The sequence below is a fragment of the Alligator sinensis genome, unplaced genomic scaffold, assembly GCF_000455745.1.
Source record: "Alligator sinensis unplaced genomic scaffold, ASM45574v1 scaffold1044_1, whole genome shotgun sequence".
NCBI lineage: Eukaryota > Metazoa > Chordata > Crocodylia > Alligatoridae > Alligator > Alligator sinensis.
The window spans coordinates 765408-777935 of record NW_005842283.1 but is presented as its reverse complement, the minus strand read 5'-3'; the positions used below and the strand labels follow the sequence as shown (position 1 = coordinate 777935).

Below are 12528 nucleotides of genomic sequence, written 5' to 3'. Positions count from 1 at the left end.
AAGTGCAGGGCTTGTCAGCCGGGGGTATGGGTACCCCCGGGGGTACTTGGGAAGGTCCTATGGGGTATGCATGGGCAGGTGGGGATGGAGCGCTGCCACCCACCACTCGGCGCCACCACCTCCCAGGAACAGGGCCCTTGTGGGACGAGGGCATTGGCGCCCGCCTGTAAGTCACACAGACTCCACCCTGCTGGTTGGCTGCTGGGTGGGGGAAGCCACTGCCACCTACCACCCCACACTGCTGCTGCTCCACATCCAGCTGCTGAGGGTACACTTAATAAAAAAAGGTTGAAAACCCCTGCTCTAAGTGTGCTGGAGAACCTAGTTGAGTAGGTGTACTTATTGTATGCCTCATACATGCTGGCAGAATAGGGTCCCTCACAAAATTCAGCTCTTGTTCTTTTAGGTTTAAACTGAGAGGTGAAGATGCTTGGAGTATATGATGGCCTAAGCATTGAAGAATTCACCTAGGAAAAGGGACTCCTGGTCCACATCTCCCGCCTCCCAAAAAAGGTGCCCTAAATCATGACACCTTAGAATAAACTGGAAGAGAGGACATTCTTAAATCTCTTCTGTTAAAAGCTAGGGTACAGGTCACTAAAGAGTGCAAGATTTCATGGGGTCAAAAGTATAGCAAGCAAGAGGAAGCCTGACTTTTCTAAAGGTTAAGACAAAGTAGGGGAGGAATGGGAAAAAAAACAGCCATGTTATGGTTCCTTTGCTTCTAGACCTGTTTTTTTCTTTTAAACAGCCATTATTTCTGTACTTTATCCAGTGATGGAAGCAGAGACTGGGCATGTCTATACATTCATTAATCAGCTTATGCTAATGTGCATTAAATTTAGTACCTCCATTGTGAGGTACTACAAAAAAGAAGCATTGGCCTATTTGAATGCGCATTAGTGAAAGCACACATTTTTCCCTGCTGCTTTAATGTGCACTAAAATAAGCTAATGCACGTTAAAAGTGTAGTGTAGACGCACCCACTGGAACCCAAGTCCCCCTTTCTACCACCTTAGTGTCTTAAACGCTAGGCAGCACCTGTCTGCACTTGTTGCTTAATGATGGTTCATTTTTACCAGGAGCAAGGAGAGTTTCTCTTGGGCTAGTCTATGGCTGAATGGTAAGGGCAGTCTCCTGGGAGGTGGGAGACATGGGTGTGATTTCCTCAGGCTGAAGGGAGGAACATAAACACATGTGTTATGTGTTTATGTTAAACATAAGTGTTCCACTTCCTGGATAAGAACTTGACTACTAGGTTTTTATACAGGACAGTTACCACCTGCTCTTGCTTTTCCAACTCCCTTTTATAAATGAAAACCAGGACTCCAATTCTTTGACTGAACAGTGTTAAGTGCCTACCTCTTAGGAAGAGCACACACCAACTGCTGAAGCTTCCTTAGCCTGATGAAGGGTTTTTGGAACTGAAAGCTTGCTTAATAACTATTCTCCAACCATTTGGGTTGGTCTAATAAAAGATATCAAATTCACCCAAGGAACCTTGTCTACCTCTTAGGAGGCAGGCACTCAAGGTGCTTTGGGTGAATGTGGTATCTTTTATTAGACCAACTAAATAGTTGGAAAATATATTCTTTGCAAGTTTTCAGGTACAAACACCCTTCCTCGGGCTTTTAGGAGTGGATCCAAGGTCCTGGGCCTTAAGAGGATGGAGGTGCCTGCCTGTAGTACTGACCTGGGCACTTGAACTCTGGAGAGGGGCAGAGTTTCAGATTGCTTCTGTGCTCAGCATGTCTCACTGGTCATGCCCACAATGTCTCTCTGCCTAATTCTAGGCATCTCCCTGATCAGTGTGAGCTTTTTTTTTTTTTTTTTTTTTTTTAAGGCATCTGACTCCATGTGTTGCACGTGGAACCTAGCCACATAGAACAGGGTTCTGGATTTCACTTTGGAGGCTAGGTGTTTTAAGCATATGGACAAATATGTACTTGGAGTGGCTTCAAAAGGGGTGAAAGGCAGGGGATCCTGCTCTGGACATGACAGCAGCTCACCTGCTGTAACTGTTCCCCTGTGCATGGACCTTTAAAGATATAAATGTAGCAAAACTGCTCCATCTTGACCCTGGCTAACGCAAAGATAAGTTGGGATTACTTTTTTGGGGAAAAACTCAGGAAAACCACAACAAGCCAGAATCTATTTTGACAGTATGGATTCTTATTTGAAGTCTCTGGGGTTTATCTTGTGTAGAAGTTTGCACACTTAACTGTCAATATTGTACAACACCCTTTAAAAGGCTCACATGGCACCCTCAAATGATCTGATTTGAGAATCTCTGTTCCCAGATTTAGACATTGCAGCACCCAAGTCGTATTTTTGGGGGTTATAAATCTTAAAAATGCTGTGTCACATGTTCTTTCCATTTATCAAGATTGAATAGTCCTCAGTGTTAATGAATGGTGTATGGAGAGTGCAAAGAGTATTTTTTCTCACTGTTTTGTTCAGGTGCAGCATTAGTTGGGAGTTGAAGGGGAAAAATATCTATAGTTCTAAAATGTCACAGCAGGAAAACTTCTCTTGATGTGAAGTACCTTGTTAACAAGAGTATCTGCTGAACTGAGAAGACAAAATTGACCCCAATTGAAAGAATGAGGCTGTAAATCAAAAGTTTTAATCGTAACATCATGGAACCTATATTGAAGAAAGCCTGCAAATAGTTTGTTGTAATGAATTGCATCCAGAGGAAACTATGCTTTTAAAAAAAAAAATCAGAGTAATCTTACTCTACTTTGGGGAGGGGGAGGGAAGCTGTTCAACATTAGTTTTGCTGATACCTGCACATTGTAATGTTAATGTACTTAAAGTATTTAGTCATGTGGAAAAGAAAAAAAAGACATGGAATTGCCATTACTACATCCCCTTAATGACTCTCCCTCCTAACATAGATCTGTTTATTTCCCTAGATAGGAGACTTGCAATGTATTTTGGGAATATAAATAAAAAATGTCTGTTCTCTATTCAGTTTTTGCAAGCCATTTCCCATGGTAATTTTTAAGTGGTGTCCCTGTCTGAGAGCTGTTTCATAGCTTCAGATTTCTAATGCTGTCCCTTTTATACAGCAAGCTGTTTGTGCTTTTTTAAAATAATATAATTTAGTTCTGTTTTACTGCATATATTTATTTATTTATTTATTTATTTATTACTTTAGACGAATAAGAAACTGAGCCTGGAAAACAGTGGCCTTTTGAGAGAGAACTTGCGACTGAAGGCTGAAGTTGATAGTAGATCACCCCAAAAGTATGTAAATATTTTAACTTACGTTGTGTTATTCATAGATTATGTTTAACTATTGTAAGACCTTAATTTAAAATTGTGGTGGTGTGTTTAGGGCTGTAGATGTCTCTTGAAGATGGATTTTGGATTTTTCATCTGCATAGGCTTGGGTGGAAAATACAGTTTACAAATGACTGAAAACTGTTACTTACACTTTCACTCTAGTGATGGCATTACATTACCTGGTCGATACTGAAGGTTTGCCTCTTGACAGGAGAGCTGTTTGCTTAAATTCATATTTTATTTCTGTTTAAATGTTGCTTTGGCTATTTTTTGGTAGATTGGGCAGGACTCTTACAAGCTGACCTTTAGCAACAGTTATTATTCTAGGCTTTTGTACTATGAGCTCTTAATTCAGTGAAAACTCAAAATCACTGAAAGCCTTCTGAAAAAGTTCTATAGGATCAGGCCTCTCAAATGCCAACAATACAATACCGTATTATATGCCAGCTCATAATTATCAGAACTGATTTTTATATTGAATTTGTTATCTTAAACAATTAATGGTTTGAGGACAGTGACCTGGCAGATGGCAAATTGCCCTAGGTGGGGTAAGGGAGGTTGGGGTGCACAAAGCCTGACTGGCAGCTGGAGCATGGATCTGGCTGGCCAGGTTCTGGTTTCAGGCAATGTACGCTGCTGCCACATGTGACGCACTGTGCTGCTCTGCATGTTTTTGTACTTCTTTAAAACCAGGAATTCCCAGTATCTTCTTTTGCCACTGCATTGGTTTGCAAACATGCAGTGTGGCAAACCAATTCACGTGCACTACGTGCATTTTTGCGGTGCCTCAAACCTTCGAGATGCTGCAAAGCACACGTTCCAGCTCATGGACATGGCTATCTGTGTTTGGCTTTTTTGTAGGACATATGGTGTCTTCCTGATGCAGGCTGTTTGGAGTTAGTATATGTTCAAATATACTGATATTATACCTAATAAGTATTGTATACTGAATCCTCAGAAGGCATTAAGGAATATTAAAAAATCAACTTTGGTTTATTCTTTCCTATTTATTCTCCTGTTCCTCATTGATGATGATGATGTTATTGTTTTAAATTGGACTGACACACCATTCATAAGCATCTTAACGATTCTATTAGTAATTTAGTGGCTTTAACTTTTTCTCTGTAGAGAGAAATAGAACTTGGTACCATCTTTATAATGATTAGCTTATGCTTTTGAGACCATTATCAATTAAAAATCCTTTTGTGGGTAATGTTGATGTTCACAGTTGTATTTCTCCCAAGTATAAATCACTGTGCATATCTAAAACATTGTAAAGCACATTGTTCTTTCAGTGGAAAAATTCGGGCTCAAAATTTTTAATTTGTGGTTGGTTTGTTTTTTTTGGTGGGGAGAGGGCAAATAAATCAGAATATCAAATACCTTGGTAGTCAGGGCACACACCTGAAGTGTGAGAAACAAGGAATCAATTCTCAGCTCTGGTTGATTCGGATAAGAGGCTTTTAATCTAGAACTTGCACATCCCAGGTCAATATCACAATTAACAGGTTACTGGTTATTCAGTGGATGGTGGTTCTTTTTTTCCCACCCATCTCGTCTGATCTTTCACCGAAAAAAAAAAAAAAAAAAAAAAAAAGTCTTTTTTTTCATCTTCCTGCCCCCACTCATCCTCCCTAGTTTAGAAGGTTTTTCTTTTCTGAAATATTAGTTTTGCTTAGTGGGGAAAAACATTTCCTATCTACTTAAGAGGGCAAACTGTGAGTTCAATTGGCAAAGCACAGAGGATCTGAAAATGTTCTTGAAAGGAAAATATAACTTCTACATCACTGCCTGTGGATAAAAGGTATACTATCAAGTATCCACCAAGGGTATACTATATTTTTATGAATAGTTAACTTCCAATTAGTTTTAATCAGATCTGTTAGCTTACTAAATATCCTCAGTCCTAAATATTTAATTCTTCTCTATAGCATCCAAAAGATATAATTAAATCCTGATTATGCTCTTCTTCTCACCCCAAGTTTGTCTAATGACTTTATCTTCTATTTTTATATACTGTATTTACTTGAATATAAGATGACCCCCCCCAATAAGTAGAATCTATATATGGACAATGTATGAATGTGTTATAATTTCCAGGTATAGAATCTAAGTATTGGAGGTTTGCCTTGAATTTTTGTCCCCTTCCCACTGCTATAGCAGGAAAAAAAGGGGCTGGGGGAGGAAGGTCAGGTGGCCCCATTTCCCTCTGCTCTCCCAACTTCTTTCCCCCATAACCCCTTTTCCCTAAATCCTTATTGTCAAACCCTGCTGTCCCTGAGCACATAGAAATGAGGACCACATTTTAACAGCACTGACCTTCTAATAGCTCTAGTACTTTGCATATACTACCCATAGTCTTGGTTCATCCAGAATTCATGCGTGCTGCCTTTTTGAAACTGCTGCAAGATTTAGCACAGGTACTCCATAAAAACATTTTAAGCATCACTTTGGCACCTACTTTATATATAATACAAACTATGCATGATATTAGTCCAAAGCCAAAAGGCTTATGATTTAGTATATAGGTCATTGGGCTTGGCACCAACAGAGTCAACAGGATTTCAAGCCATGTCACTTAGCACGGCTCTGTGTGTGTGTGTGTATAATCTGGATAACCACACCTCTTCCCCTCTGCTCCCCCCACAAAGGATCCGTGTGCCAATTAGTCCCACACTCATGACTGGAACTGGGTGTATTTGTCACAAGCCCTGGGATTCTCCAAAAATATGTATGCAGATGAGGCACAGGACAAACTGGTCCAGCTTCTCCTCATTAATCATATATAACTGGCTCTCGGCTGCGGGGGCTGCCTGTCCTTTTTTCAGGCTCTGGGGCCCGGGAGCATGGCTACCTCCCCTTGTGGGGTCTGCTCCCCTTTGGGGTCTCTGGTGCACCAGCTGGAGGAGCTCCAGGCCACAGTTGAGAGACTACGTGCCATCAGGGATGGTGAGCAGGAAACAGACTCCTACTGCCAGGCCTTTCTCCCCTGGGAGATGGAGGATAGACCACGGTCTCCCTCCAGGACAAGGGAGCCCTCGGGGACCTCCCTTACTGTCCAGCCCAGGGGTTGGACCAAGGTGGTCAAGGGCCCTAAGGCCTGCCGCACCAAGGCCTCTGCCCCGCTGGAGCTCAGTAACCGGTACACACGTCTTGTAAACCCAGCAGAGCCTGCTAAGTTGCCAGCTCCCGCAGGCAACACAGGCTCAACTGTAGCTACCGCCCCCACTCTCCCCAAGACAAAACGCAAAGTGTTTGTCATGGGAGACTCCATCCTGAGGGGGACTGAGGGGGCAATCTGCCACCCCAACCCCTTAGCCCGGGAAGTCTGATGTTCCCAGCGGCCCGCATCCGAGACATTGCAGAGAAGATCCCTAAGCTCCTCCAGCCCACAGACCACTACCCCATGCTACTTATTCGTGTGGGCGCCAATGACACGGCTTGGAGCGCTCCCAGCCAGACCATGAGGCGCTACAGGGATTTGGGAGTGGGACTAAAGGGTCTGGGGGCACAGGTGGTGTTTTCTTTGATCCTCCCAGGCTCAGGATATGGGCTGAGGAGGGAGAGGAGGATCCAGGTAGTTAACCAAAGACTGCGGCGCTGGTGTCATCAGGAAGGCTTTGGCTTCCATGACCACAGCCTGCTGTTTGGTGAGAGAGACAGTGAGCTGCTGGGAAGAGATGGCCTCCACCTCTCTCTGCTGGGGAGGAGGCTCTTCGCTCCACCGGGCTTTAAACTAAGCCCGCTGGGAGACGTGACTACTGCCACTGCTGGCCCACTGAGCAACTCTTACAAAGCCAGCAGGCCAAGGCACTTAAGGGAGCCCACCCCTGCCCCAGCCCTGGTACAATCTGTGGGCAAGGCAAGAGCCCTCAAGGGGACACTTGCCTGCCTGTACACAAATGCCAGGAGCTTAACACAAATAATTATGACGTCATAGGGATAACGGAGACCTGGTGGGACTCCACCCATGACTGGACCACAGGTATAGATGGCTATACACTGTACAGGAGAGATCGAGTAGATAAAGGGGGCGGGGGTATAGCTCTCTATGTTAAGGAAAGCTACACGTCCCTGCAACTGATATTGGCGACCAGGGTGGACAACTGGAGACCCTCTGGGTTAAAATCCGTGGGGAACACAGCACAGGGGATGCAACGGTGGGAGTCTACTACAGACCTCCCACCCTAAATCAACAGCTTGACCAGGAGTTCTCCCGGGAACTGGCTGAGGCCGCATGCTCCAGGGCCATAGTTGTCATGGGTGACTTCAGCTACCCAGACATTTCGTGGGAGGATCGCTCAGCAAAATCCAAGTGGTCGCAAAGGTTCCTATCGTGCGTGGATGACCTCTATCTTACTCAAGAAGTCTACAGGCCAACGAGAGGTAAAGTGCTGCTCGACCTGGTACTGGCAACTGGGGATGACCTAATCGGCGACCTAGTGTTCGATGGGAAGCTGGGTGACAGCGACCACGAGCTGATCATCTTCACCATCTGCCGTAAAGCTGGCAAGTCAGTCAGCAACACTGAAATCCTTAACTTCAGGAAAGCTGACTTTGACAATCTCAGGAGGCTTGTCAATGAGGCCCTTAGGGACCACGACCCCAGGGGGAGGGGAGTTCAGGAAGAGTGGTTGCTCCTCAAAGGAGTGATTCTCAGTGCACAAGCTAATTCTATTCCATCTCGGAGGAAAGGCAGCAAGAGGGCACAGCAGCCCCCCTGGCTCTACAGGGATCTAGCAGACCTCCTGAGGCTAAAAAGAAAGGCCTACAAAGGATGGAGGATGGGATTCACCTCCAAGGAGGACTATTCTGCACTGGTCCAGTCCTGCAGGGAACAAACCAGGAAAACCAAGGCTGCAACTGAACTCCAACTAGTTTTGAGTGTCAAGGACAGTAAAGTCCTTTTTCAGATATGTGGGGAGCTGGAGGAAAAGCAAGAGCAACACAGGACCCCTGCTAAACCAGATGGGACATCTGACAACTGATGCCCAGGAAAAAGCCAACCTATTAAATGGGTACTTTGCATTGGTCCTTCATCAGTCCCATGGGACGCCCATGCCCACTATGGTGGTCCTGGAGGTCCTGGTGAGGGACATCCCCTCCCTTCCATCAATGCTGACCTCGTGAAGGAACACCTTGAAAGGCTGGATACCTTCAAGTCAGCTGGCCCTGACAATCTACACCCCAGGGTACTCAAAGAGCTGGTGAGCATCATAGCCCAGCCCCTGGCACGGATCTTTGAGAACTCCTGGCTCTCTGGTGAAGATCCCAAAGTGAATCAAACACTGGCATGCATCTACCAAGGCATCTCGAGCAAGGCTAAGGATGTCATGCTCCCATTCTACTCTGCCTTGGTGAGCCAACAGCTAGAGTACTGTGTCTAGTTCTGCGTGCCACACTTCAGCAACGATGTGGAGAAGCCTGAGAAAGTCCAAAGGAGGGCCATGCATATGAGTAGAGGCCTAGAGACCAGGTCGTATGAGGAGAGGCTGAAAGACTTGGGACTGTACAGCCTGGAGAAGGGAAGACTCAGAGGGGACTTGGTGGCAGCCTATAAGTATATCAGGGGAATACATCAGGGCCTGGGGGACCAACTATTCACCAAGGCCCCTCAGGGGAGGACAAGAAATAATGGGCACAAAGTGATTGAAGATTGCTTCAAACTAGACATAAGGAAAAACTTCTTTACAAGTCAGGTATCCCGGGTTTGGAATAGGCTCCCCACAGAGGTGGTACAGTTACCCACCCTGGAAATCTTCAAAAAGCATCCTGATGCCTACCTTGCTGGAGTCATCTGACCCCAGCAGTCTTTCCTGCCCAAGTGAAGGGGGACTGGACCTGATGATCTGTAAGGTCCCTTCCAGCCCCCAACATGTATGAAATATCTATGAAACTATTCAATTTACTACCTCTTTATTTCTTTTTAAAATTCTTCTTTTTTTCCTTGTTTTTATTTTATTTTATTTTATCCTTTAGTGTTGACTTCCTTCATTTCACATCCTCCCACACCTCCATTTCCTTTCTACCTATCATTTCATTACCTACCCCCATCCCATTAACTCTCTGCCTCCCAGCTTCATCTTCCTGCCTCCCCCCCAACCCATCTCTTATACACCTCCACCTAGAGCAGGGATAGAAGCCTATCCTGGCTTACCAGCCCTTTAGTGGCAATTCAGAGCTGTAGCTCCTAATATGGCCCCTACTTATCAGCCCTCTAGTGGCAAGTCACAGTTGAGTAGGTCAAGGACATTCAGAAAAGGTTAGTTTAACATTTAGAAACTGTTGTGGGAACCGTCGATCCTCCTGGATCACGGTGTATAGTCTTAACATATAACTGCTCCAAACTCAAGCTAGCATTAATGCCAATGAGCATTTTTTTTTTTTCATAGTTTTAGGGTTGGAAGGGACCTAATAGATCTTCTAGCCCGACCCCCCGCCAGGGCGGGAGAACAACCCAAAAACACAAACAAAACCACTCACCCTAAAAACAAAAACGGGACTCAAATGAGTCCAGCCAGGTAAGTATCCAGCCTCTTCTTAAAGATCCCCAGGGTAGGGGCCAGCACCACCTCCCTTGGAAGTTGGTTCCAGCTCCTAGCCGCCCTGACTGTGAAGTAGTTTTTTCGGATGTCCAATCTGTACCTCCTCTCCATCAACTTGTGCCCATTATTCCTTGTTATGCCAGCAGGGGCTAGGGGAAACAGCGTCTCCCCCAAACCCTTCTGGTTCCCCCTAGTGAGTTTATAGACGGTCACCAGGTCCCCCCTCAGCCTTCTCTTGTGGAGGCTGAATAGGTTCAAGTCCCGCAGTCTCTCACTGTAGGGTCTGCCCTGTTGTCCCCGGATCATGCGGGTGGCCCTCCTCTGGACCCTCTCCATGTTGTCCACATCCCTCCTGAAATGGGGCGCACAGAACTGGACACAATACTCCAGCTGCGGCCTGACCAGCGTCGCATAGAGGGGGAGGATCACCTCCCTGGCTCTACTCGAGATGCACCTGTGGATGCACGACAAGGTCCGGTTAGCCCTGCCAACCATGACCTCGCATTGTCGGCCCATGTTCATCTTGGAGTCAATAATGACACCAAGATCCCTTTCCGCCTCCGTGCTCTCAAGTAGGGAGTTCCCCATCGTATAAGTGTGCTGCTGGTTCCTACTACCCAAGTGCAGCACCCTGCACTTGTCCGTATTGAAACGCATCCTGTTCCTGTCTGCCCACCCCTGTAACCTATCCAGATCCTTCTGCAATCTCTCTCTCCCTGCTAGCGTGCTCACCTCCCCCCAAATTTTGGTGTCATCAGCGAATTTAAACAGGTTGCTCTCCACCCCAACATCAAGATCGCTGATGAAGACATTGAACAGCGCAGGGCCCAGGACCGAGCCCTGAGGGACTCCACTACCCACCTCCCCCCAAGTCGAATATGATCCATCCACCACCACCCTCTGAGTGCGACCCTTCAGCCAATCTGCAATCCATCTGACCGTGTAGGCATCTATGCCACAGTCGCCTAGTTTACTAATTAGGATGGGGTGAGAGACGGTGTCAAAGGCCTTGCTGAAGTCCAGAAAGACTACATCCACCGCGACACCTGCATCCATGGCCTTTGTGACCTGATCATAAAAGGCAATCAGGTTGGTCTGACATGATCTCCCCCTAATAAATCCATGCTGATTGCCCCTGAGCATCATTTCTGATGCCGGCCCATCACAAATGTGCTCCTTGATGATCTTCTCAAAGAGCTTCCCCAGGATTGAGGTAAGACTGACGGGCCTATAATTGCCCGGGTCCTCCCTTTTCCCTTTTTTGAAGATGGGGACCACATTAGCTACCTTCCAATCGTCTGGCACCTGGCCCAAGCACCACGATCGCTCGTAGAGCCGTGCCAGGGGCCCTGCAATAACCCCAGCCAGCTCCCTCAGCACCCTGGGGTGGAGAGCATCCGGACCCGCTGACTTGAACGCGTCCAGCCCCTCCAGAAGCTCTCTAACCCGGTCCTCCCCAACCTGAGGTCGGAAGGCGATCCCCTCGCGTCCGGCTTCTGTCACAGCAGAAGCTGTGATAGAAGCTGTGATATGAAGTCATATATCTTGACTTCAAAAAAGCCTTCTAGTATCCCATGATCACCTCTTGGCGAAACTGGGCAACTGTGGCCTTGGGTCCACCATAATCCACTCGCTGGGAAACTGGCTCCGTGGTCGGACCCAGAGGGTGGTAATAGACGGAAGTCAATCGTCACGGTGCCCTGTGACCAGTGGGGTCCCCCAAGGCTCTGTCTTTGGACCCATTATTATTCAACATCTTCATTAATGGTGTGGACACTGGAGTCAGAAGCGGACTGGCTAAGTTTGCCGATGACACCAAACTCTGGGGCAAAGCATCCACACCTGAAGACAGGAGGGTGATCCAGGCTGACCTGGACAGGCTTAGGAAATGGGCGGACGAGAACCTGATGGTGTTTAACACTGAAAAATGCAAGGTTCTCCACCTTGGGAGGAAAAACCTGCAGCAAGATAAACATCCAAATTTCTCTTGAAGGCATTCAAAGTAGATGCTTGAACCAGCTCCGCTGGCAGGCTATTCCAGACTTTAGGGGCTCAGGCAATAAATAAGTTCTTCCTTATGTCCAGCCTGAAACGGTCTTGGAGGAGTTTATGACTGTTGAACCTTGTCATCCCTTGGGATGCTCTGGTGAACAAACGTTCCCCCAGATCCTGGTGAGCTTCCCTTATAACAGGGGTGGGCAAAATGTGGCCCGAGAGCCGGATGTGGCCCGCCAGGCCATTTTATCCAGCCTGTGGGGCCCCTAAAAAGATTTAGAAAATTAATATTTATCTGTCCTGGGCTGCCTGTCATGTGGCCCTCCTTGGCTTGCCAAAACTCAGTAAGCGGCCCTCTGCTCAAAATAATCGCCCGCCCCACCTTATAAACTTACAGGCAGCCATCAGATCACCCCTGAGACTGCACTTTTCCAAGCTAAAGAGCCCCAGTGCTCTCAGCCTCTCGTCATAAGGTCTGTTTTCCTGACCTGAATATGAATATACCTCCTCTGCTCGTGCTTGTAGGGAGGCAGTTAGACGGGCCAAAGCTGCCATGGAGCTGAGGATGGCAACCCAAGTAAAAGACAACAAGAAATTGTTTTTTAGATATATTGGGAGTAAAAGGAAGGCCCAGGGAGGAATAGGACCCCTGCTAAATGGGCAGAAACAATTGGTGACAGACAGAGGGGACAAGGCT

General features: G+C 46.5%; 1 protein-coding gene across 7 annotated transcripts in view; it reads left to right on the top strand.

Moving 5' to 3' along the window:
- RNF219 (ring finger protein 219) overlaps positions 1 to 12528 on the top strand; it is a 42751-nt gene that overhangs the window by 11964 nt on the left and 18259 nt on the right. For all 7 annotated transcript variants that reach the window (XM_006028006.2, XM_025209327.1, XM_014521980.2 and 4 more), the window contains exon 5: positions 3164 to 3252. In XM_006028006.2, the coding sequence (XP_006028068.1) occupies positions 3164 to 3252 (89 nt within the window). The remainder of the gene's footprint in view (positions 1 to 3163; positions 3253 to 12528) is intronic.